A 26,629-nucleotide genomic window follows, 5' to 3' on the forward strand; every position below is an offset into this window, starting at 1 on the left:
AACTTACACAGTGAAGTTGGCAAATTTGTAAATCACTGTATTAGTATTTGGTGTGCTTTTAACTCAGCGATGTATGTTACTTTAATGTTTCTGTTCTTTTTTCATAAGTGTGTCTGCATGTGTCTGTGAACACTATTTAGCCGAGTGTGCTGCAAGAATTCTGAGCTGTGATTGTCTGTGATTCTGGGCTGAAATGAGACATGATGTGAGTCTCACGGAACAGATTACACGCACACACATACACACACACACACACACACACACACACACACACACACACACACACACACACACACACACAATAGCAAGCGCACGGCAGATTAGGAATGCCATTGTGGCGTTGACCCCGGTTTCTTGACCCTGCATTACTCTGAGAAATCCAAGCTGAAAAGTTCTTTATTTTGTTCTTCCGGCGCTCTCCGCGGTTCCTTCCCCCCCCCCACACTCTACTCCCATTAACCCTAGCCAGAGGACATCCTCCAGTTGATGGAACCATTCCAGCTGCCTTTGACACAGAATTTACTCTCCAACCAACCGCTATTAGCTGGTTTTGCAACAAATCAAAGTGAAAATGCCATCTTTCTTTGAGTCTATTGCACTGACCTCAGCTGACTGCGAGGAGAAGAGCAGGCTAAAAGACATTTCTCAGACATCAAGGCATATCACAAAATAAATGGAATATCGCATCAGGGGAGAAGTGCTTTTAAAGTGCGTGTCTGTTTGTGTTCCAGGACATCGGATATTTTCAAAACGATGGTTGTGAGCCCTCACAAACACTGTGACACATACTTAATTGATTGAGAAGGCTTCTTGACCTCACGCACTACCTGGTTTGTATACTAAAATGTCACTTTCCACTTTTGAATCAAGGCTCACTACTGTGAAAGAAAACATTTAACTGCCATCTATATAGAAGCCCCTTTCCTGGAAGTATATTTTAACACACACTATAAATATCATGACCCTAATGTGTTTGGTCTGATTGTTGGCTTCAATTACAGCGTGAGACAAAACGCTTAAAAGGAGAAAATAAGTGCCCTTTCTTACGCTTACCGGCCATATTGCACTTGACACATAACAGATGAAGTGCATGATATCGTGTTGCTGTCAAAATACTTTCTACCTCATAAAAACGGAAATGAGAGAGTTGTAATTTCAGGAATTTGGAGATTATTTTCTGTGGCACGTTTGCTTTATTGCGTAGTATACACTCGAGTGTGACAGGATCGACTGAAAGGCGGTGAAATGCAACCGTGGCCAGCTGCCAGACTCATAATGTTGTGAGAACATGGTACTCGCTTTGATCAGTCATTCCGTGGACTACACACTATTTCATGTTTCACCAAGAAGCAGGGTGTTAGATTTATGAGTAATTACATGTTACAGAATATGGCCTTGCCCTGTTGTAGTATAACATAAAGTGTATGGTGAATATGCCACTGAGTGCTGTTTGGTGTACAGTAGAGTTGAAGTGATTTCACTGCTTGTCTTTTGAAGAAGGAAGTCATTCCCTGTGACATTTACTCCCTGTAGTGAAATCCTCCGATCCACTCTCCTCTGTGAAACTGATCCCACCGGTCGTTTCCTCTATTGGCCTTAACTATTTCCTCTTCCTGTCTGAGAGTAGGCTCTGGGGAGCCGTGCTGTGGCACAGAGGAGCTCTCAGCTGATTGGAGGAGACAAGCTCTCTTTACAGGGACCTATGGAAGGACGTTGGTCATTGGTTTAGATTAGTGATGCTCATGAGCACCAACATCACATGTCCGCCATGTGGTGTGAACTGAAGGGAGGGGAATTTTTCCCGCACATCAATATATTATCGTTATATTTGTCATGAGTACTTTCACACCGAACAGAATATATTATCCACTTTGTCTTTTTTTTTTTTGGAACAAGGTGGATTTTTCTGAGCTTTCGCACCGTGAATCAAGGCATCAGCCAATCACGTTGGGCAGACCGGACATCTTCAAAATGTACATTATAGTGTCCAACAACGTGGAGGCTACCAGACTTTATTATTCCTTTCAACTTTGACAAAGGCAGAGCTTTCCTTCTGTTCTCACCTTTGACAATAAAAGCCCTCGACATATACACTGCGTAACTTCAGCTAAGATAAAAAAAATAGGAAGACTGCCACACGCTGCTCTGTGTCAATAGTATCACGGTAGTCGGTCTTCTGCCTGCGCAAATCTATTCTCAGCGTTGTTTTGTTTTGCAGCTGTCGCAAGTTCACATCGCTGCCAATTTGAATAGCTTTGATTTTTTAATTGTTTTGTCATGTCCCCGGTGTGTAAAGGCCTTTAGCTTGGCAGTTCAAGCTTTAAATATAATTTTACTTTTATTTTGAAAAGACAGTTGCTGTTGCTTTTGTTGTGAAACCTGAGCGTAATCTGCAACATTTTGTATTGTGTATATTATAAGCAGTCTGCACGTTTGTACATCAAGTGTTTCTCATAAAGGAAATTAATGTTGACAAAAAAGTCTCACCACAAGCTACATTTAGTGGCTAGAGCTTCTGATCGTATCACACAAATGTCCTTTGCAGATAAAATCTTCCAAGTTGTGATGAAATTGCAAGTGTTCAAATTCATGTTTTAATGAGCAATTTAAAGACTTCTTGTCAATGTTGACTTTGAGGGTCCTTCTTGATGTGATCCAATTGAAAGCTCCAGAAATGTTACTAAATGGACCTTTTGTGGTAAACTCCTGTTGTCAAAGCCAAGAATTTTTTAAAAGTGAAATTATTTTTTCTTTCAAGAAAAAACCTCTATAAACCACAGTTGCTCACATACTGGCACATCACCTGGCTCCTTTAACTTACAATACTTCCAGTGTGTCATTTCCTATTTCCTGTCACCCCTCTGCCCCCGACCGGCTGAAGCAGCAGGCCCTTTCCTCCGCCCTCCGCCAGCCCCGCTTTTCATCACACCAGGTTAATTAAAAGGCCGGAGAGCCTTTCTATGTCCTGCACCCCTGGCATTATTACCCCCTTGCTGTATACTTGCTCTGCTGCCTCAATCACCGTGACTGCCCCTCAATGCGCACACACACACACACACACACACACACACACACACACACACACACACACACACACTCTCTTTCTGTCTCTCACACGGAAATGGGAGCTCACCTTGGCGACGAGGTGGAGTGATGGAGGGGAAGTAGTGAGGACAAGACGGAGGAAATGAGAGGCAGGAAGGAGAATGTTTTAAGTGAGAGTGAATAGGATGAGGTGAGAGTGGAGGGGAAGGTGTGTGTCTGTGTGTAGAGGGGGCTTAGCATGTGGGTGGGTGGGTGTGGCGCCCAAAGTTCAATGTCATTAATTGGTCACCATTTGAATATTAAGTGAAGAACTCTGTTAATTAACAGGATAATAAAAGTGCTGGTGGCTCTAAGAGCGAGGGATGGAGGGAGGACAGGCTGCAGAAATGGAGGGCTAATGGTGAGAGAGAGGAGGAGGTAGAGCGAGAGAGAGAGAGTGAGAGAGAGGCTGGCTGCGGGGTGATAAGAGGGAGAGAGAGACGTCTATGGGTAAAGGTCTGGCAGTGGTAATTTGCGGAGAGCCGCGTTAATTGTCATAACCTTTTAAATGGCAGAGTTTATCGGAGTCCTCTAAATGTCCCCGCGTATCGCCACGGCAACCCTGGGCCTGCCGCACTCCGATTGGCCGCCGCTGACGAGCACTTAAGCTTGATGAGTTTTCAGGCAAAAACGAAATGATAAAAAAAGGAAAAAAATATATGCTGTATATGTCAGCTAGGTTTAGTGTGTGTGTGTGTGTTTGAGACGACCATTTTAATTTAGTGTGTTTTTACCTTCACATTGAGTGACACTCGCTAATTGCTCGACTAGAATCCGCCACTGTTTTGTTTTCTTCTTCTTTTTTTTCCTCCCTTTTTTGATTTATGTTTGTTTTTGTACAGCCGAGCTGCAATTCAAATGGAAATGAACGAGAACGCGAGAGGTGTTTTTGGAACGGTTAGGACAATCATAATGGCTCAGAAAAAAAAGGAGGCCGGTAGTTAGCGGCACTGCACCCTAGGGGCCTAATTTAGCTGCCATTTGTTTGGAAATGCCGCTACACTTGTTCCTGGGTACCGACTTCACAGACAGAGGGAGAAAGAGAAAACACACACACAAAAAAAGAATGTCAAAGTCGAGCTCCCCAACACACCGCTATTGTTCTTCCGTGCTTTAGCAAAAAGTCATGTGGGTGTTCACCAGTTTGGGTGGATGTCCTTTTTAACTGTGTGCCAAAGCAATTGAAGTGAATGGGCGGATGGGGGTGGTAGCGACGGGACTTGCGAAGAGTGTGTGAAGATGGTCCAAAGACCGGCTCTTATTTGATTAGCCTGCGTAGAGGAACGGGAATGAAAGCCCTGGCAACGCCATCTGCAGCTATCACTGTCGGCTACATCTGACATCATCCCTAAGGGATGGCCTGCACACACGCCAGTGTGTTTGTCTCTGCATGAGCATTCATTACTGTGTTTTTTTTTGTGTAATTCTGTTTATATGGCCAAGAGTGGATGCTTGCTTGTGGCTGGTTGTGTGTGTGTGTGTGTGTGTGTGTGTGTGTGTGTGTGTGTGTGTGTGTGTGTGTGTGTGTACAGACTGTGTGAAAGTGTGCTTCTATGTGTGTGTGCCCCGTGTCGGAGCTCTGGTCCTCTCTTGTAGTCTCTTTGTGCTAAAGGTCAGGGGGATTGCTGAGATAGAATCCAATCTGAAGGACACAGTACTAGAACAGGTCCTGCTACAAATGGACCTATTAAGATAGGCTGGACACACACACACACACACACACTGACATAGGTCACGGATATCTAGGCGTACACACACAGGCTTCGTCGCATACACATATGCACGTAGTAGCTGTTTCCATGCTAATGGTCACCTTTCCCCTGATGATAATAATAGAGCCTGGAATAAATGGCCATGATTTACATGGCGTGTAACCAACACACATTTAAAAGGCAGTTTGGCGGAGACGAAAGTAGGTCTGCCCTATAATATATTTACAGCGAATCTGCCATAATCAGAATGTAGCTGCAATGTTTTCCAAATACTCTGAAATGGATCAAAAGATGTAAGTGTCAAGAAAACATGAAAGACAAGCACATCATAACCAAATGTTGATTTGTCACATTTTCCAGAACGCGGTGTAGCTCGCTCTCACTGCTGATTGTTGCCTTAATTATGGTTCAGTCAGTCTGATTGGTGTGTGCGTATCTGCAAGTCTGAACCAACGCGTGTGTGTGTGTGTGTGTGTGTGTACGCGGGGTGTTGAATATGGATGTGCGCCCCCCTCTTCCCCCAAGCACCACCACCACCACCACCACCCCCGCCTCTCCTTGATGCAGAGCAGCTTTTTGTACACGTCTGTAAGTGTTTCTACTTTAAGGTTGGTCGTTTTTTTTAGCAGCTGCCTTTAACAGTAATTAGCGGTAGTGAGCAGGCCATACAGAAATGAGGACATTCAGTCACAGCAGGAAACACTCCCTCACTTCTTACCTCTGTCTCACCCTCCCATCACTTGACCTTGTTTTTTCCCAGTGCCTGACCCAGGATATCTCAGCGGGTGTGTGTGAGAAAGAGTGTGTGTAGGTGCTTCTCAGGGTCTCACCCAATGGACATTAGAGACTTGAAGAGTCCTTGGGGTGATGTGGCAGAGGATGGTGGTCAAATGCACTGGGTTTCATGTTGTGTGTCTGTGTGTGTGTGTGTGTGTGTGTGTGTGTGTGTGTGTGTGCATGCGTGTGTGTAAGGTTAGTGTGTATAGGGGGGGGGGGGTTATGGGCCTCTCTCCTAAAGACACGCAATTAAGCTTAATTTTTAATGAATATTAATGGCATTACCGTCAGATTTTGTGGAGATGTGCATCTGCCAAGGTGCAGGGGAAAAAGGGGGGTGACTAATTAATTTGGTAGTCATGAGGAGAACGGCTGGAGACGGGGAGGGAGGGATGGGGTGTGGGTGGAGAAAGGGATGGAGATGGAGAAACGGAGGTGGGATGGTAAGTGAAGAAGAAGAGTGATGTATAAAAAAAGAGAGACGGGGAAGGAGTGCGAGAGATGTGATAGGCGTGGAGAAAGCAAGAGATGAATGAGTGGAGCGGATGGACAGAGCGGGAGAAGGGGAGAGGGAGGGAGGTGGGGAGACGCAGAGTGAGGGAGCATTTAAGACTGAGAGGAGAGAGTGGATGTTGAGGGAAGGTAGGAGCAAGAAAAATGAAAATAAATGCAATAAGGACAAGAGGTAAGAAAAGCACAGCCATCAAAGAAAAGAACAGCGGATGAGAGTGGAAGACGTTGAGCAATGCAGCTGACCCCTACGATAACGCGAGAACTAGTGTGTGACGAAAACACCGACATCCGCACACAAAGTGTATGAAAGCAATGTAGCCCAGAGCAGACAAGGGCGGTGGAAAAAAGGATGAAAAAGCAAGCGCGGTATTTTCAAAAATAATGCTGCAGTATAGTTTGAACTAAACGGCAAAAAAGAAAAGAAAAAGGAGATCGAGACAGATGTCAGACAAAATCTGCTTAACGTGGCTGTGAGTTTTTGCTCCCTCCTGCTGCTTTCTCCTTGTGTCAAGTGGTGGCATCAAATGTGCTCGCTTGCTGTCATGACAGTTTCCTTGCTTGTTTTTTTCCGAGGCAATCAAACTCATACAAGCAAAGCGGGGCAACATTTCACCTCGCTCCGCGGCGGAATATAGAGGTAGAAAAGTGCGCGGTGCAAAAAGGCTCAGTACAACATTTTTAAATTAGGTGTGAGCCAAAAGAGAAAGGGAGTGTCAAATTGGTTGCATGTCATGTTTGGAATTGCTGTTTTGTTGTGGCCTCGAATAAAAAATGATAGCTCCAGGAAGTATTGTTCCAGAGCACAACTTCACCTTTGACCTCTTCTCTTTCTCTTCACCAAAGTCCAGCGTCGCACTGATATCAGTGTAAAAGATTACATTACAAACCGGTGTGACTACTTTGTAAAGTCTCATATTCCAGACAATCGCGCACAGCGCTCCTGCTTTCCGAACGCTTCTCACTTTCCGACCGTCTCCCGTCCCTGAGTGGCTGGGATTAACATGGTGCTGCGATATTGATTTGCGTCCGCGTATAAAGCCTCTCCGGCGCTATATATTACACCACATTCAGCAGTCATCTATTCAATCAAATCTAATATTACACTGCCTCTCCACACAGCTGTCTAATAGCATTTAACTCACAGTTTGATTCCTGCATTCCCTCATGTACTTCAAACGCTTGCCTTCAATATCCTTCATTCGTTTCCACTGTGCCAAGAAGAAGTCTTTTGAAAAGCACGGAGGCTGAATGAGCGTGTCTGTGTGTGTGTGTGTGAGAAGATAGGATTAGCTGTGGCCTGAGGCTTAAGGTATGGAGTGGAGTGTATTTTAGAAGCTTCTAAATTAGCTGGGAAATGGGATTTTGAGACAATGGACTGGAAAAAACTCAAATGAAAGGATGCACTCGCAGCACTCCTTCATTTGCCTCTGATGTTCTCCCGCGCTCGCTTTTTCGTGTGTTTTTTTTTTACACTGTTGTTTTCTCTCTCTTCACCTCCCCTCTCGCGCTCTCTCTCCCTCCCTCCCTTTTCTCCTTCTCTATCCTTTTTGCATCACACCTTCCGTACTTCTCTGTCAGCATCTGCCCTCCCTCCTCCCAGTCTCTGTTTCCATCTCTCTCGCCCTCTCTGTCCATATTACAGTTGACAGTGATGATGTAAGAACGTGAGTGTAAACAGTAGTACGAGGCTAACCTCACTTTGACCCACTTAAAACGGAAATCCCCTCGAGTACACACACACACACACACACACACACTACAGACTCATATGCCTGAGTAAATATTGGACTTGGGTCAGCAGCCACTCTTCTCATTTCACTGTGTGAGCAACTGTCTTCTGTCCATGTGTGCATTTTCATCTGAACTGAACCGAGCACATGTACACACTTGTCCGCCTATCAGAAAGCCACCGCACACCTCCTCACCTCCATTTCCTGTCCTCCTCCTCCTCACACCCCTCGTCCCTTCTTCCCCGGGCCTTTATTTACCTGCATTTTACACACTGGGCTTGCCCAGGGCCCCGAGGAGGAAACTAATAAACTTTGTTTTTAAAATAGCACCTCTGTTCTTTGCTGCCATCCTGTTGTTAAGTGTCCCTGCACCCACCCACCTCTGGGATGAACCACATCTGGCTTTTAGACGTGGTTAGGAAGATGTTGCAGGTTTTTGGGTTTGGGGTTATTATGGTTGGATGTTCATTTATTTGGCTGACCATTTTCCCTGTGATTATTATTTGAATAAAATTGAAGATGTAGTTAGTTCAACTTTATTTATTCAGAAGGTCTAATGGAAAATAAGGCCTCTTCTACAGGAGGAGCCTGAAAATAAGTTACATGTGCAAAATGACAACAAGACAATTCAGTCATACAAAGCACAGACGCAGAATATCAGCAAGTAGAAATGAGGAATATATATATATAAACATTTAATATATAGTTATATACATATGCTGTATATATATTTTTTTACAGATATATTTATGTTTATTTATACTTATATATAGTTGCACCAGTACAATCTTTACTCAAGAACGTCATCTCAAATCTGCCTTAACCCTCTACGGTACTTTTGATCCATGTGTCAACCAAAAACATGACAAACTGTCGGAGCAGATACGTTTGAAATGTTGCTGACATGCCTTTATTCTCCATCTATTCGCTGAGAAAACTGAAATCAGAACAATAGTTTATCCCAAATCAATTGAGGTTCCAGCGAACGAGAATGATCGATCTTGAAACATACGAGAGAGATAAACCATTGGAACATATTCAGGACCAGATTATGAAGATTATGAGAACTGTAGCATGGCTGCACAATGCAAGAGTTAAGAGTTCACTGCATGCTAAGAATGTATTTTGAGTAAGTGTCCACTACATGCCTACATAGATAGAATAATTGACAGGAAACATTAGGGTATTTAACATTTTCTATATTTTTAGTATTGGTGCTTCAGTCATTTAATTGGCGAAGAATTGAAATGTGGATTTGAAGGGACTACTCCAGGGCATTTAAGGTCATTAAATTGCCTGTTCTTAATAATAGATGAATGAATACATTAACTCTTCATCTCTGTGTGTGCACGGCTGCTAATGCGGCATGCAAATGTGTGTACAGTAACTTTAAAGGTAATGTAAAGAGTGTGTATAAAACCGTACATCAGATTTCATAAAGAATGTACAAAAGTGCCAAATTGGTGTCATTCACCCTGGAAGCACAAATTCCGAGACATTTAATGCTCTGATAATAGATCCATTCCACATGCTACATCTCTCGCTGGGAAGGATAATCTTCAGCAATAAAATTATATCACCTAGCTGACAGGGATATTGCCCACCTACTACAGTATAATCACACAACAGATAAGAAATCAAACTGTGGGGAAAAAATGGATTTTGAAAGTAAAAACTTGAGCACAAACTGTGTGTGTGTGTGTGTGTGCGTACAACACAAACGTGTGGCTGTTCGTGTACGTACAGCATGTTGCGTCTGGTTGTGTGTTCAAGCACTCATATGTGTGTGTGTGTGTGTGTGTGTGTGATCTCTCGCCTCGTCTCGCCGATCAGTTATCACTAATCCTTCCACACAGAGCTCCTTAACAAGTTGCCATTGTGCTGCCGACGCTTAACATGATGGAGGAACGACCTCCGGGGTGAATGAAAAGAGGAGGGAGAGGGAAGGAGGGAGAGATACAGAGGGAGGGAGAGGGAAGGAGGGAGGGAGAGGGAGAGGGCAACACCTCTGACAATGGGGAGAAAATTGGTTTACACTAGATAGGCTTGTGATTACAGAGGGAAAGAAAATGACTTCGATTGAACAATAGAACCGAGTGTGTGTGTGTGTGTGTATTGGTGTGTGTTTGTAAGTGCGTGTGTGTGTGTGTTTTTTCTGGGATTAGTTGGTGGTTAGACCGGGATTTGGTTGAAATGAATAGCCGGGTACGGGGTGCGGATGGGTGTGTTTTTCAGTCCGCATGTACTGTATCAGCGTCAGTATTTCCAGTATATTCAGTGTTGTGACTTGAGCTGACTGGGAATCCGAGTCTTTATTCCAGCCCATTAAACCTGAGACACCCTCAACAGCCCAACTCGTTCTCTCAATCTCTGTCACGCACATTTTATCCATGAATTAAGCGTGTTTTGAACACCATGACATCACAAGTGTTGAGCAGGAAGTGAGTAATGATTTCAACCCCAAGGAAGATTGAAAATAAATTCTCTTGACGCATTTGTTTTTTCATGCACATATGCATAAATGCACCTTTTGTTTGTTTTTTAGCAAGAATCCTTCAAATTTACATTTCAAAGACTTCTGGAAAATATGACCTGTAGTCAGTGAAACCATGAGCTTATTCTCACCGTGTTGATAGACAGAGGACACTTTAATGACAATGTTTTGAAACTACCTAGAGCACTTTTAACTGCATTATATGGTGTACTTGTCTTTTCTTCAACCCTCATAACTGCCAAAACGCATGATATACAGTATTTTTATATCCTAATTTATAATCCCCTTCAGAACTCGAAAAAAAAATGGCAATGTACTGTAAAATACATCATTTTAATTTATTAATCATAGACGTAAATGACTCTGTGATTCGCTCTCTCTATCTGTTTTTCTATCAAGGAGGCGCAGCAGGAGACGCAGCAGGAGACGTACGCCACCAGGGGTCCGGCCCCAGGGAACTCTGGGAAGGCCAACAATGAGGATGGCGTCTCCCAAGACCGCCCGTCCAGCCTGCCGGTGAGTGACTGACAGCTCTGCCCACCAGTGAGCACAAAGTGTCACAGAGTTACACATTAGGGTAAAGTTTCTGCGTGTGAGAGAATGAGAGGGTCTTTTTATTGTAGCAGATGCCAAAACACACCATCAAGCCTCAAAGAAACATTTGCGTCTGTGTCCTCCTCCACTTCCTGTGTTTTCCCGAACGTTCCGTTGTAAGCTTTTCTGTCCAATCAGAGGCCTCCACTCACCCTGTGACACGCCTCTTTGTCTCGTGTCCCACGGGACACATGGATTTGACTGCTCATTTCAGAGTTGATGTCTGTGTTTTGACTGGCGTCCATGCCGGAGGCGAAAAGGCCACATGCTCCAGCCAGTGTTCTCAGCGTCATGCACTTACTCACACACACACACACACACACACACGCCCCCACACATACAGAAAAAAAGCATATGCACGGACACAGAGTTTCTCGCTAAAGCACGCAGTCACGCATCCAAACCCACACGCCTTTGGCTTTCTGGGGCAAGCTAAAAATCGTTAAGCAGGTTGACTGGAGGAGTAATTGAGAAGAAATGGTGAGGCCAGGCCGATCTGTGAGGGGAGTCAGATATGTGGGCTGCTCCAGTTTTTTTGGCTAAACCAATCGTTATTTTTTTTTTTTTTACTCCATCATTTCTCCCCTCACAGCTCCTCAGCACTTTCAAGAATAGAATAAATAGACATTTGCAAGTGGTCGCAAATATTGGCACTGCTTGAGGTGTGTGCCGTTTAATTTACCAGAGGCTTTGGAACTGCCTCAGGAGTGGAGGAATGAACTGCAAGGAGGACTAATATTAAGTGTACAAACTCAAATTAAGCCATACTATTTTCCAGAGACTACTTTTAAAGTCTGTTCATCGGCCGTGTAACGCACACCGACGGTCGAGTCTGCTTTGATTCAAATCAGCGGCTGATTTATCTGTCAGTTATCCAAGTGATTCCTTCTTCTCTTTCTCATTCACACACAGTCACAGTTGTTTCCTCCATTACTAGTAGTATGTCATCTGCTTTATCTTTTTTCTTTTCTTTCATTTTTATTCTCCCACACTCTTTACCCCCCCCCCCCCCCTCTTCTCTTTTCCTCTCTATCTTTCCCTCTAAAGTAGCATCATGAAAGCTTTTTTTTTTTTTTAAATGTTCACCCTCGTGCTATAATGAGAAATGGCCTTGATGTATCAGTGTGTGAATCCGGAGCAAGACGAGGCGAGGAGCCGGCGCAGTCGCGGGGGCCGATCTATTTGAACCACAGCCGATATCGCCCCATATTCCCTCACCACTTTAATCCTGGAATTTTACCCCTTGGGTTCTCCGTGTGTTTTTGCACACCCCATCCGAAGCGCATGGCTCGCCGAGATCCTAATCGGCGGCAAGTTTTGATGAGAGAGAGACACAGAGAGAGGGGAGATGGATAGATAGAGGAGGAGAGAGAGAGAGAGAAGGGGAGAGAAACGCTCGGCGTTTGCCAGGCTCTTCCAGCAAGCTGTCACTGCAGAGATGTAACCATTTCTTTTTTTTTCTCCCCCTCTCTCTTTCTCACTCTCGACCGGCGTTTGATGTCAGATCTAAAGCTGCTGTCATCTTTTTTTCCCCCTTTCTCTCTATCAGGAGGGAGGGAGCGCGGGTCGGCAAAGTGTCATGTTGTTGTTTTGGGACGAGTCGGCTGTGTGATGTGGCGGGATTTTTGAAGGGGAGACCAAAGGGAAAAAAGTGCTTTCGTAACTTATCACAAATGCAAGTCACAGCGCCCCACGGCTCTTTTAAAATGTAATGTATTGGAGATAGAACATGTCTTGTATTCCATATTATTGTACAGTATCTGTATATAGAATCACCGTCAGTCCTTCTATTGGAAAAGCACAGAGTAAGAGCACAGCACTAGCTTGTTAGTGGAACATTAGCCGTGCTTCCTGTATCCGTTCACGTGTCCCTTGAGAAACGTCAGGCATCACTGTTTCAGTTGCGCAGAAAGTTGAAGGAAGGATGCTTCTCTTTGTCGAGTTATCATTTTTGAAATGACCCCCATTTCCCCACGGCAGGCATGGCAATCACAGGCTAATAAAAGGTGACATGTCATGTTGGTCACAGAGCTGGACAACACGATTGGCTCAGGAAGACATGTTGTGTGCTTCCTCGATATGTCCTGCACTGTGTGCCGGTGACTTTTGTGGTGCATTTTTTGCCTAAGCACAGCCAGTTCTTCCAGTGCCACAGTGAGATGAGGAGCCAGGACTTCTTATACCCACTGACCCCCCCCCCCCCCCCCTAAACCCCACTGCCACCCCCCGTTCCAGTCACTACATGTTCCCTGCTCTCCGGTGCTCCCCTGACAGCCTGCCAAGCTGCCGCACAGCCTCCCATCCTCTGGGACATGGGAGAGGATGGCCAGCCATGTGGAGAGAGAGAGAGAGAGAGAGCTGGGGGTGGGAGGGTGAGGTAAGAAGGGGGGGGTTTGGTGGTGGAGAGCGGGATGAGAAAGACAATGAGTAAGAGAGAGAGAGAGGGCGTGAAGCGGTGAAGTGAAACGTGGTTATCTTTTTGTCACTTGTTCAGGGTGAGGGATGTTGAATTCAGGCTATGGGGTTCCGCCAGCGACATGTTATTCACACTAGCGCGCCGCACACACACACACACACAGACACACATAGAGGAAAAAATATTATTGTATGTCTTTCAGTGCTCATTTGCCCCTCCTTGACTTATTTTCTATCATACAAAAAGGAAAAAATTAGAACCGCTATCTCTCCCCTCGGTGCCTCTTCCCTCTCATTCCTGTCCACCTTGCCCTCCTCTGTTATTCCAAGTGTTAGGTCATGAATGATTGACAGGGCACAGCTGGGGAAGCCTGCTCCCCTCCCCTCGCTCTCTCTCTCTCTCTCTCTCTCTCTACAACCACACTCTTTTCTCACAAACACACACGCATCACACACTTTGACAGACATTATGTCCTCTGAGCCATTTTTACACAGCGAGTGTGTGTGTGTGTGTGTGCTCTATCAGAGCATGTCAGTCAGGCTGCCTATACAGTATGTGCTCTCACTCTGGCTCTCCCCACTGTTGTGTTTTATTTTAGAGTCCCCAGGCAGGCAGGCCAGCAGGCAGCGCAGAGTAATGTCATCCAGCAGGGTTCGATTCAGCCTCCATATTAGTGCACATGGCATGGGGGGGGGGGGGCATAGGGAGTCAAGAAAGCAAAGAAATGCAAGGGAGATGAACAGGGAAGGAACAGAGTGTTGGGGGAGAGAGAGGGAAGGCGGTGAAGTGTGGGGGAGGAAAAACTCGGAGGGACTCGTGGAAAGAAAAATATGTCTCCTGGATTGGTTTGGACATATGGTTTTAAAATACAAAAAGATTACACACTGTACATGCAAATCCACCAGCATTTATTTTAAGAGTCCGCTCAAATTATACTGACAAAATGCATAAGCCGTCACACCAAGTGCAAATCCCAAGTAGGAATATAATTTCTGTTTATATTCTTGTGTGTATACTTCAAATATTTATTTGTGCGGCATGTGGAGAGAGAAAGGGAGGGTAGGTGGGGGAGAGAGGGAGGCAGGGAGACGAGATGTTCTCCGGACCCTATTCTTAGAACAGACAGCGGCACTGAAGGCCACAGCAGCTCCCTGCCGCTGCTATGAACACATTGCTCTGAGAATAGGACAGCTAATCTGAAGCCAGTTTCACACTCTGAGGTATGGGGGAATGCTGCCGGTCATGCCAGTTCTGAACCCGTAGACCTATACGCTCAAATATGAGTCCGAGTGATTGAGCCATTGTCCCTTTATGTGTTGCTAGACCCTATGTGCTGCATAATTCCATAATTTACCGTATGATTTGAGGATTTCTCTATCGAACTGGCACTATTTCTTACGTTGGTACTTGCACACTCCTCACACATAAAATACGTGTTTCCACCTCTGCCCCGTTTCACCGCAGACCCAGATATCATGACACTGCGAGTCAGAGGACCCTGGCTTCATCTAAAATGCAGACGGGCTATTTTTCCCGCTTGTATGCCAGCCTGTTTTCATTTGCTCCTCATGAATCATTTAGCGCGCACACACACAGTTTCATGTACGCGTAGTTGTTTGATCCTCAAGAGTCGGGGAACACGTGTTTTTGCCATTTGTTCCCCAACGGCTTGAAAAGACAGACGCACATGCAGTGGACTTGATCTGCAGTTCAAATGTATCCGGCTCCTTCATCTGAGCACATCTTCAGCATTGTTTCTAACCTACAGAATTCACCTGGGTTCAAATATGAAACCCTATCCGCGGCCACTCTTGTTTGAATTAGGCGGTTTCTAAATATTTGTAGCTTTATTTTTATTGTTTTATATCTTAGCAGCTTAGATGTCTGCAATGCCTTGAGAAGAACAAGCCTTGGGATTCTGAATTTCCCTCTAGGGGATCGATAAAGTATTTTTTCGCCTGAAGGCTTTTTAGTTGTATCTTATGACAAAATGTGATGGCTACACACTGTTCTGCCTACTGGGAACTATGCCGGCCAGCGTAGGTTGTTAAAGCAAACTGGTAACACGAGGTTGAGCAGTGGTGGTACAGGAAGGAGGGAGGAATACCGCAGCTGTGGAGGAGGCCATGTTTATACCCATCCACCCCTGACAGGCTTGCTGACTGAAGCCCGGCCCAGCAGAGTGAAGAGACTGTGTGTGCATGTGTGCACGCACAGTCCAAACTCTACTCTCACACACTTAGCTGCCCCCGATGCTTACACATGCGTACACCCCCAGTGTGTGACAGGCTTTATGATTTGAGAGTGAAGGGGAAATGGGGAGGGATGAACTTGGTTAAGAAAACAGCAGTCCGGTTCCACTGGCGCCTCTCCACCATCCTCTCCCACAGAGGAGGAGAGACAGAGGGGGGGAGATAAGAGAGGAGGAGAGGGAGTGATGACTGACCCTAGAAGGAGAGAAATCTTTCCCCTCTCCATCTTTTTTTGTTTAATCCTTTGCCGAACAGTTCTCCTTCTCTGGCTGGTGGCTTTTGTCAAAGCTTGTTTCATCTAACAGATTACAAAAGAGGCCAGAGATGGTGAGGAAGCTCATTGCTGTTGGGGTCCATTAACACACACACACACACACACACACACACACACACACAGTTAGTGACAAGCAGGATTCTGCATAAAAATCTTTGAATGTTGGATGATGTAAATGACAAGTTGATGACTGTGTGCGTTGATAAATGTGCATGTGTTGATACGTATACATTTGTATGCATCAGTGTGTGTGTGTGTGTGTGTGTGTGTGTGTGTGTGTGTGTGTGTGTGTGTGTTGAGCAGCAGTCTGTGTGTATTGCTGCTTTTGTTTTTCAACACCTTTCTAACTGTCCTCCCTTATTCCACCACGGGACAGTCAACAGTGTGACAGTGTGTGAAAGCTGAGGCTGCTGCATGGTGATGTTGGATATACATCAGTAAATGAACATGACACATTGCGTTTTACCATTTTCTGCTTGTACTTCTCGAGGCGTTACATCCGATGCTGTTGTTAAAATGTGATGAAGATCCTGTCTGGACGTCACCTCAGTTCACTCAGTTGCTTTTGATAAAAACACTCTTTATATTGATCCCAGAACACCAAATAGATCTCCTCAAGTGCATACTTGATATATAGATTTCATCTTCAGCAACCATTAATGCCAGATATGCCCTTCTGGCACTAAGCCTTCCATTATAAATGGTGATTTTCCGTTACATTAATATTTAAATGAACTGTTAAATTGGCTTCAACTGTTATTGAGCCAATCTGAAGATTTGAAACATCTATTTTGTATTCATTAGTAGTTTGGACATGTGAACGTTCTCTTGTCAAATGACTTTTCAGAATATTAATCTTAAAGGATTTCTTGTCCTCGTTGAGTGAAAATGTGGATTTAAGTAACACATATTTTAAGTTGAGTGACAGTTGCTGCATTTGATGTTTTCTTCTTTTCTTGTCTACTTCTCATTTTTCACTCTTTTTGACTTCAGCAAAGGAATAGAGAGTTGCCGCAGAAGGAAAGATTAAGTAGAAGACTGCATCATTTCCCTCCTTCCTTTTCCTCCCCATCGCCCTCCCACTTTCCTTCCCTCCTCCCTTCTTTAGCACACCCCCCACTTTGCCCCCCTTCTTCCTATTTCACTCCCTCTTTCCTGAGCTTCATCCACTTCTAACCTTTCTGGGTTTATTTTTATGTCTGGTCTTGGATGCCTGGCCTCCCAGCAGGCTGGCAAGGCAGGGGAGGGAGGGAGGGAGGGAGGGAGGGAGGGAGGGAGGGAGGGAGGAAGGAAGGGAGGAAGGAGGCAGCAGCAGCAGCGGAACGCAGGCGAAGAAAAAGTGAAGTAATTGAAAGAGGGATGAAGGGGAAGGGAAGGGAATGTTCTGTCATCACCATGGCTCCCTCTGGCTGCTGGGAGGCTGAAATTACATCTGACTTTGAAGTTAGGGGCAGCAACACCGCCAGTGTTGCTATAGTGACAGGAAGTGTGTGTGTGTGTGTAAACTCCATGGGAGGTTTATTATGCATGATGCACACACTGTGACTAGTCCTGATGGCATTACAGTGCTGTTATTAATCTGCTCTCATAAGATACCTGTGCTTCTAACACATCCACACACACACACACACACACACATGAACATATCTGGGAATTCATGCTAAGATGCATTCACACACACACACACGCACACACGACCCATTTCACAGCTGGATTCAAAATTCACGTTGTGCCTTTTAAAGATTAAGATAAAGTTTTTCCTCTTATTATCTTTCAGAAGGTTTAGCTGGCTGCACACTGCGCTCACAGGCAAATGCAGAAGCAACTACGTGTGTAGAAATCACTCACTTATGCACACACACACACACGCACACACACACTGAGTTGTTCAGATTGCAGATAGCTGTGTTTGGGTTGTTTGAGCTGCTAATATTCCACTGAGTCCTCGAATATTAATGGCCTTTGTTTCAAACTCTGAGATCGAGGGGAAGAGCATTTTCAAAGGTAGTAGATAGCAGATAGACAGATGGATAGATATATGGACGGATAAGAATATAATAAAACAGATGAAGGGAGGGTTGGAGGAAATGGAGAGGAGGGATGGAGAGGTTGAGAATAATGTTCCATTAATGCAGAGCCAGGCTCTCGCTGAGGGCCCAGCGCCAATCTGCATCTCCCTACAGTCGGCCTGCTATACATTTTTCATGAACGCTGAGCGAGAATTAGCGACATATTGCTGCTGCAAATCGCTTCTCCTAGGTCGCGGGGGCCGACGGAGAGCGAGGGGAAGGGAAAGAGAGAGGGAAAGAGAAGGACGACAGTGAAGGAGGGAGGAGACATGACGGAAATGAGGAGAGGCGAGACAGAGGAGAACAGAACCGGAGGATTAGAAGGGATGTGATGAACAAAGGGGAGAGGAGTATAGTGGTGGAACAGGTGTGGTGTGTTCTCAATGTCAACACTGATGATGACCAGCGTATCATAACCAAGTCACACTCATTGTCCACATACAGTGCAGTCTATAGTGGGGATGTGGATCTGCATTGTGTCTAATTTAACTTTGTGCTGGTTTGAATACCTACCATGTTGAGTCTGTCCACTAGTGAGCTGATTTATGTTCTTTGATTCAACAGTACACTGAATTTGTAAATTACATTTGATATATCAACTTGTCCCTATACTGGTGATTGGTACACATTATGCCCAACTCCTTAACATTTTAACATCTAGTTTCAGATGCTGTTAAGCTGTTAACCTTGTTGAAATCCTACCTGCACAGGAAGTGTTTTTATGTTCGTTCTGTCCTTGTTTTTAACAGTGAATATGGAGAACAGAGTGACGCCTACAAAATAAAATGAAATATACCTAAACATTAATTTAAAACAGTTTGATAGAAGTTAGACGTACTTGGGGAGCTGAGTCAGATATCCTGAATTGTGTTCCCTAATGTGGGGGATAAATGCTCAATACTACATTTCCCATAATGAACAGAAAAGCATTTGTTCATTTGACCCAGGATGACTTCTATCGTGGTATTTTTCGTTTGTATTTCAGTCCTCTCCTCTCCTCTTGTCTCCTCTAGTCTCACCCCCTCTCCTCTCTTCCCTCCACATATTTCCTCTCCTTGGCCTGTGCCATATAGTTCTGACCCCAATCTCCACTCCAATATCGTCCACTTTCATTTTCCAACGGTGGCCTTGTGCGGCCATTACAGACCCTCGCAGCCTAACTGGCTTACTCATATGCTGTCTGGTTTACTGACTGGTTGTCCACCTGCTCTCTGTTTCTCTAAAGAACTATTTTCCGGTCAGAGTTGGGCTTCGTGAGATTGAATGGCATTTGTAGGCGTGTGAAGGCAACGGAAACACTCATCAGTGTCTTAACAGTCATCCCGTAGTTCATTGAGCAGTTTAGAGCAGAATCAATAATATTTGATATTCCATAAGTCAACGTATCGCACCTGCAGTTCCATAAAAAATTTGATTTCGTGGATCCTTTGACAGCATTTCATTTCAAATATTTTAAAATTGTGTTTTACAACCAAATTGTGGCCCCGACTGACTGTGTGTCTTTGTGTACACTATGTTTCAGTGTTATTCTCTCCACAATATCACTGCTTTATACAAGCTATAGGATGGACCCAGAGATGTGTATCTATCTATATATCGGTGATTAAAGGAAAAAAAGATCTTTGACAAGAGAAGATGTGTGTTTGTGTGTGTGCACGCGTGTGTGTGCGGCGCCTATGATTGCATGCTGTAATCTCTCCCTCCTGCCAGCCACGGTTATTACAGTTGTCGATATGCTGCTCAGGGCTTTATAGACACAGGCAACAAGACTCGGTCTGGACGCCCGCCAGAGTGCGTGTGTGTGTGTGTGCCAAAGTGCTTTATATTTGGTGTAACACTTGTGTGTGTGTGTGTGCATGATCCTTTGCTCTGTGTGTGTGTGTAATTGAGCTCTCCTCTCATGTAAAGACCGGTTCAACAGTGTGTTAATTGCTTATGTTACAAAGCGTGTGACCCAGCATTGTACGCATTTTATCTACAGGGTTTACTGTAGTCCTGCATGCATGAGCATGTATGCCGGTGAGCGTGTGTGGGCCCCAGTCTTTGCTTGGCCAACTTCACTGTGTTAAGGGCCGGGTGGTTTCACTGTTAATGGATTGATAAGGGGGGAGAAAGAAGAGAAGAACTTTAAAACGAAAGAAAAAAACAGTGTGGGAAGAGAAGAAACAGGCTTCAGCGTTGTTCAGCTGTTGCAGGAGAGTCAAAGAGGGAATAGAAGTAGAAAGAGACAGAACGAGGGAGGAAGAGGAAGGCGGGGAGAAGGGTATTGGCTGGGATGGAAACGGGGGGAAGGAAGCAGGCATCGAGGTGTGGAGGGGTTTTCTCCTCCCGGCATTCAGCCTTGACTGATGCCTGTTGTTCACTCCACTTCTGCTGTTTACCATCCTGCCAGCACGATTACTATCAGGGCTTGGCAGTGGGTTACAATGGGACTGAAACAATACTTGTGTAACATTTGCTTTTGTAACACTGTCATACATGCATAAGCGCACACACACACACACAAAGGCACACATCGCGAGGGTCACCGATGGCCCACTTTCCCAGTCGCACTGCTCTTTTGCAAGTGTACGACCATCTGTCTGATTTGGCCGGACAATTAAACAAATCCTCTCTCTCTCTCTCTCGCTCTCTCTCTCTCTCTCTCTCTCTCTCTCTCTCTCTCTCTCTCTCCCCCTCTCTCTCCCTCTCTCTCTGTGTGTGTGAGTGTGCATGTGTTTGTTGCGCCAGCAGTGTGATTGAGGTCTCCTCACATATCAGCAACCTGTGACCTCCACGGCATGAAATAACCCCCCCCCCCCCCCCCCCCCCCTCCCTCATGGTGTTTGTGTGCATGCGTGTGTGCATCTCTGTTCTTTTGCTTTGCTGAAATAAAGCTCCCATCTTTTGACGGATGCACCGCGCTACACATTAAGAAACAATGTCCCTTCTGTTCAGGGAAAACATCTTGTTTTTAATGGATTCTTTATGAGTTATAATTCTTAGAAATGCTGTGTGTTCTGAGTAAGCTTTAGTTGTTAGTTATTGAGTTTAATTGTCGATTCTCTGTGGACTGAGTACATTTGTATTGTTTGAATTATTTCATTACGTGATAAGACCCCCTGAGCCCACATCAGATATATTTTGAAAAATATGCAGCAGTCCATAAACAAACAACTCTTGACCTTTTTAGGGGGCACAGAGTCAATTGTGTGTTTGCACAAACCACCATAATGAAGTCGACTTCTTTTATTATGCACTGACACGTCACCCATGTGACCTTGCCTTGTACATGAATTCCTACGTGCATCATCAACAATGATAATACGACAGTGAAATATATTTAACAATAATAACGCACTGAAAGGGACCATTCAACATCAGAAGCACTTTTACTTTTGGACATTACACAAATTAATTCATTTTTTTCGGATGCCGGATTTTGACTCGTAAAACTTGGAGTATATTAACATATTACATTACATTACTTTTGGCGCAAGCATCTTATATGTCCTCCACCAGGGATCCGAGTACTTCCACCTTCCACCACTTCCTCCACATCTGACAACAAGACAGATGTCCATTTACGCAGCCAAACACCAAACTCATCAGAGGAATCACAAGAACATTAGTCCTGTTTTAGACAGTGCAGGTTTCACACACACACACACACACACACACACACACACACACACACACACACACACACACAGACAGTGTGGACCGACACACTCAGTCGGGGTAATTCTGAAAGAGTCTTGTGGTAGCTTTGCATAGCATTTGGGCTAATGGCGTGCCATGTGCTTCCTCCCAGGTCAGTGGATCCATTAGCAGCCATATTACTGCCACATAATGGCTTATTGGTTAGCGGGGAAACAATGACCAAGAGGCCACGACGAGAAGAGTGACCGAGATGAAAAGATGAAGAGAGAGCGAGAGAGAGAAACAGTTGTCTCTCGCACGGCCTCAGAATTGAGTTACAGCTGTTGTGATTTGTCATCTCTCAAGTCTGTTTCTCTCTCTTCTTTTTCATTTCTTGTTTCCGCCCACTTCTCTTTCACCCTCAGGGCTTTGGGAGGTTTTTATCTTTCTAATGAGCCGTTGATTCCCTTTTTTTTTTTTTTTTGTCGTTACCTCATTCGTTCTGGATGGAAGGCAATATTTGTCATCCTGTCAAGCCGGTGTTTGCATCTAGCGTGCGTGTTTGTGTGTGCGCACTGCCGCGACGCTAAGTGGTGCAAAGTGTTTACGCCGTGGTTTCGGTTGGCGTTGGTGGTAGAAGTGGACGCAGGGGGTCAGAGTAGTTTGGCACTGCGGCCCAGGTCGCCATGTTGTCCTCCCGCCCAGGTCGCCATGTTGTCCTCCCAGCAATATGCACCGCTGTGGGCGCTTTGCAATTGGCTTGATCGCTTTAATTGGTCGGACACATTTGCAACACACACACTGTGGGTTAGTGCAGTTTTTCCGCCGTGCAAAGGTTGCTCCGAATGTATTGTTGTTGTTGTTGTGATATTTTGTCCAGCGAATGTGAGGCTCTGCGCTGTTCGGTTCAACTTTTGCACGAGTCATTTCGCTCCTACACACTCATATGCATATTCTGTACACACACACACACACATACAAGCAAGACAGTTTGGAGTCGGGAGAAGTTTAAAGGTGATCCTCTGTTATGAGCAAAAATCATAAATATGTATAAGACACAGATTGTAATGCATATTAACACACACACACACACACACACACACACGCACACAAATGGACTATCTCCTGTTACTGTGTCAGTCACTCCATGCATCTATATCAGAGGCTTGGCAGTATCTCAGCAAGCATGTGCTTACTTGCTTGCTTGGCTTGGGTAGCACGTGTGTTTATAAACGTGTGTGTGTGTGTGTGTGTTTGGGGGGGGGGGGGTGGGGGGGTTAAAATGATGTGGAAATCAAATTCACCTTGAAGTGTCCTTCTCTATCCCCTCACCACCCCCGTATTTTTGCCTTCGTCTTTGCTTTGAACGCACTGCAGCACTCAGTTCAAAGAGACGCCTGCGTGTGTGTGTGTGTGTGTGTGTGTGTGTGTGTGTGTGTGTGTGTGTGTGTGTGTGTGTGTGTGTGTGTGTGTGTGTGTGTGTGTGTGTGTGTGTGTGTGTGTGTGTGTGTGTGTGTGTGCGTGTGTGTGTGTGTGTAGGTGTGTGTGTGTGTGTGTGTGTGTGTGCGTGTGTTTGTTAGTATTGACAGCAGGGTTTGAGATGGAAATAGGGAGAAAGAGAGAAAGACCCACTGCTGCCCTCCTCTTTGTGTGTGTGTGTGTGTGTGTGTGTGTGTGTGTGTGTGTGTGTGTGTGTGTGTGTGTGTGTGTGTGTGTGTGTGTGTGTGTGTGTGTGTGTGTGTGTGTGTGTGTGCAATACTTGATGTCCACATGTTCCTCTGTCTTTATTATTGTTTTACTTTAGTACCGTAACAAGTATGTGTGTGAGTGTATGCACATCACACTGATGTATATTTTTGGGATATTTCTGCAAGGGCATGCATATGAATTAGATGTGTGTGTGTGTGTGTGTGTGTGTGTGTGTGTGTGTGTGTGTGTGTGTGTGTGTGTATATATACACGTACACACGTGCACAGGAACTCTGGGGATCTTAATGGAGCGTTTGACCTAAAGGTCACCCACTGGTAGCAATTGACAGCTACAGATGGCAATCGACATCTGATATTCACAGTTGACTTTTGCACAGGATAACCAAACATGATTAATGTCTCCAGCGCTTTGCATTCGACTCTCGGTATCAGACAAGACCGGAGAAAGTGCGAGGACAAAGGGAAGGTGGCATGGAGGGAAAAAAGGAAGGAAGGCAAAAAAGATATCAAGGAAGGTTGGAGGGATGCACCGACATTGGGGAAGGACGTGATGTAAGAAGTACTGGGTTTTAAAGATCTTGGGAAATAAAGACAGAAAAGACACACGATAAGGAATATTCCCATCCTCACCATGTCAGATGGAGAGTGTGTGTGTGTCTCTCTGGGTCTCATAGAGGCTGCTTTCAGACGAGGAGGCGGCAGGGCAGGAGACAGTAAAGGTCACCCCGTCGTTCTCTTTCGTCAATCAAGCGCCTAATATTCTTCTCTATATATGTGTGTTTTGGCTTTGTGTTCTTCTTCCATTTCTACTATTTCCTTCACTCTCCTTCTCACCTCTATCCCTTTATTAATTCCTCCTCATCCCTCTGCTCCTCTCCTCTCTGACTCAGGAGGCTGTAGTCTCCAAAAGGTCAGTCCCGGCTGACATTCTCCGTGGGACCTCATTGATTTCCCCTCCGCATGTTGTGATTGGCTAACCGAAGCTACCTCCATTTCCCACCAATCCCCTTTAACCAGGAAGCCGGCCATCCAGACGACCCCAGGGTCGACCGGCTCCAAATAGCTTTTTTTTTCTGGAGCGTTACATTCTTGTTTGCTCGATATTTTTCTCCTTTTCAGCCTGCACACCTCCCTGCAGGCTGAGGGAAGAGGGAGAGGAGAGAGGGAGGGATGGAGGAGAAGGATTCAAATGGAAGTTTACAAGGCCAATGGTTCTCGTACTCTGGTTCAGGGTCTCCCCATGCGTCCTTGATATGGCTCCAGAGGGCCCCTGGCAAAACATGGAATTATTTAATTTTACTGTATTACATCAGAAAATCTTTATTTCGTTTTTACTCTCTGCTATTGTGCTGTACAGTACAGACCCATAGAAAACATCATCAGTCATTAGTCTCCCTCTGGGTCTTTGAGACAAAACAGCTGAGGTCCCCACAGTCTAAGAAAGCACTCCAGCTTAGCCTTGCTATGCCATAGCATAGGCTACAGTATCGCTGACGTGTTCCTCTGGGCTAAGATACTACGTGGAGGCTACAGGAAATGTGCTGGTCAGTTTGTGCTTCTTGTCGTTTTTCCCCACAAGTTTCTTAAACTGGTGGAGATTGTTTGGAGGGGACAGTCTTCTCTTTTTCAGTAACACATCCAAAGTCATTGTCACTGCCACTCTCCTTTTCTCACCACAATCACTGCTCTCTAATCACAGTCAATGAAAGGATGCGAGCACACGGCTGTAGTCTAACGAGATGAGACAAAATTGAAATTACCTGGATGCTACTCTAGTTATACCGAGTGCTTTGCCCATTGTTGCTGTGTATCAGAAAGCAAATGGAAGAATGTAAACACAGTCACTGGAGGAAGTATAATTAGACATTTTAGGACTTTTCTCTCCTTATTTTTCACTGTAAATCAAGCCAGTGTCTGCTGCATACTTGATGACATGATAAACAAGTTCCAAATGTGCAGAGAGCTAAAGGGGCAGCAGATGAGAATCTGTGTTGGTTATGTGCATCCGAATATTCACGGCTTACGTGCACTGTGACTGATGCATGCACTTGGTTTTGCATAACACATATCAGAGAATTATACCTGTTTCTCTGTCTGCGTCTTTACCCCCCCCCCCCCCCCCCCCCTCTGCTGCTTCCTCCTGCAGTAAATGCCGTTCCTCGTGAGACGGCAGCGTAGAAAATGTCCGAACGCAACGGCGTAAACAAACAGGCAGACAGCTCTCAGTCTTTTTTTTTTTTCTGTGAAGTGATAATGTGTTCCCCGCGCTGTTTTTGTTCTCATGCTAATGAAGTGGACCGCATCGGTAATCACTTTAAAACCCTCAGCCAGGGAAAAGGTAGAAACGGCAAAACAAAGGCTCAAACAAAAAGGATGCTGTGCTGTAGTGTGTGCGTGTGTGTGCGTGTGTGTGTGTGTGTGTGTGTGTGTGTGTGTGTGTGTGTGTGTGTGTCTCTCTCTGTTGTAAGTGTGAGCAGAAGTGGAAGTAGAAATAGGAGTGGATGTGCGTTTGAAGTGGGCTTGTGTGTGTGTTCCAGTTTTTACCCTTTTTCTGTATTTTCACAAACCCACTGCCAACCATGACCCGCTCCAGGGGGAGGTCAAAGGTCACCTGATCCAGCTGGTGAGATGTTCAAATAGAGCAGAACAGAAGCTTTATTCATCAGTTGTCGTAGAAGTGATCAAAATATATGATCATATACGGGGTTAAAACTGTCCAAAATATTAATTCTCGCTTCCCTGTCAGAAATCATGTTTCCCAGCATGCATTTTACGCTGCTGCAGAAGTTGTCCACTAAAAAAACACCGATTGATCTTATATTTGCTTATAGATGTGGAGGCATATATGTGTCAACTAGTGCTTTTTCAAAACCCGACTCAAATGTTTCCTTCCAGCTGCAAGTCTTCATCAAGCAGTCGTTGGTGGACAGCTGCTGCAAACACACTTTACTGTGGGGTGATCAACTTAAATGTCCGGTCAGAGCTGCAGAGCCGCTCAGCATCTGCTGTTATGGACTGAAAACTCACTTTAGCCGCCTTCAAAAATACAACTTTTCTGTCAGGGTGTCTAAAGTTTGTATCTCGTCTCAGCACTGCTTTCTTACTCAATCACTCGTTGATTACAGTGTAATATCAGGTTGGCCTGAACTTTGACCTATTTACTTCTAGTATTCTACAATTTAATATTTTTCCACTGAACTGCACTGTGTGTCAGATATTTAGCATAATGAGACCACCACCATGAAAATAAAATGACAGATCCAATCTCCAAAACAGGTTTTTGCCATAAAGGCAATCTCGGCAGATGAAAGAACAAATCTAAACTTTCATTTCCTGCTTAGTCTCTCTCTATGTATATAAATGGTTCCTCTCCTCTTCCTCCTC

General features: G+C 45.0%; 1 protein-coding gene across 1 annotated transcript in view; it reads left to right on the forward strand.

The window, feature by feature from the left end:
• The window catches only part of arid1b (AT-rich interactive domain 1B), a gene marked incomplete at its 5' end in the record, with an annotated part of 158,745 nt that overhangs the window by 46,319 nt on the left and 85,797 nt on the right, over nucleotides 1-26,629 (forward strand). The window contains one exon of the mRNA XM_079287339.1: nucleotides 10,710-10,826. Within this exon, the coding sequence (XP_079143465.1) occupies nucleotides 10,710-10,826 (117 nt within the window). The remainder of the gene's footprint in view (nucleotides 1-10,709; nucleotides 10,827-26,629) is intronic.

This window comes from Melanostigma gelatinosum (genome assembly GCF_949748355.1).
Source record: "Melanostigma gelatinosum genome assembly, chromosome: 16".
Lineage (NCBI taxonomy): Eukaryota > Metazoa > Chordata > Actinopteri > Perciformes > Zoarcidae > Melanostigma > Melanostigma gelatinosum.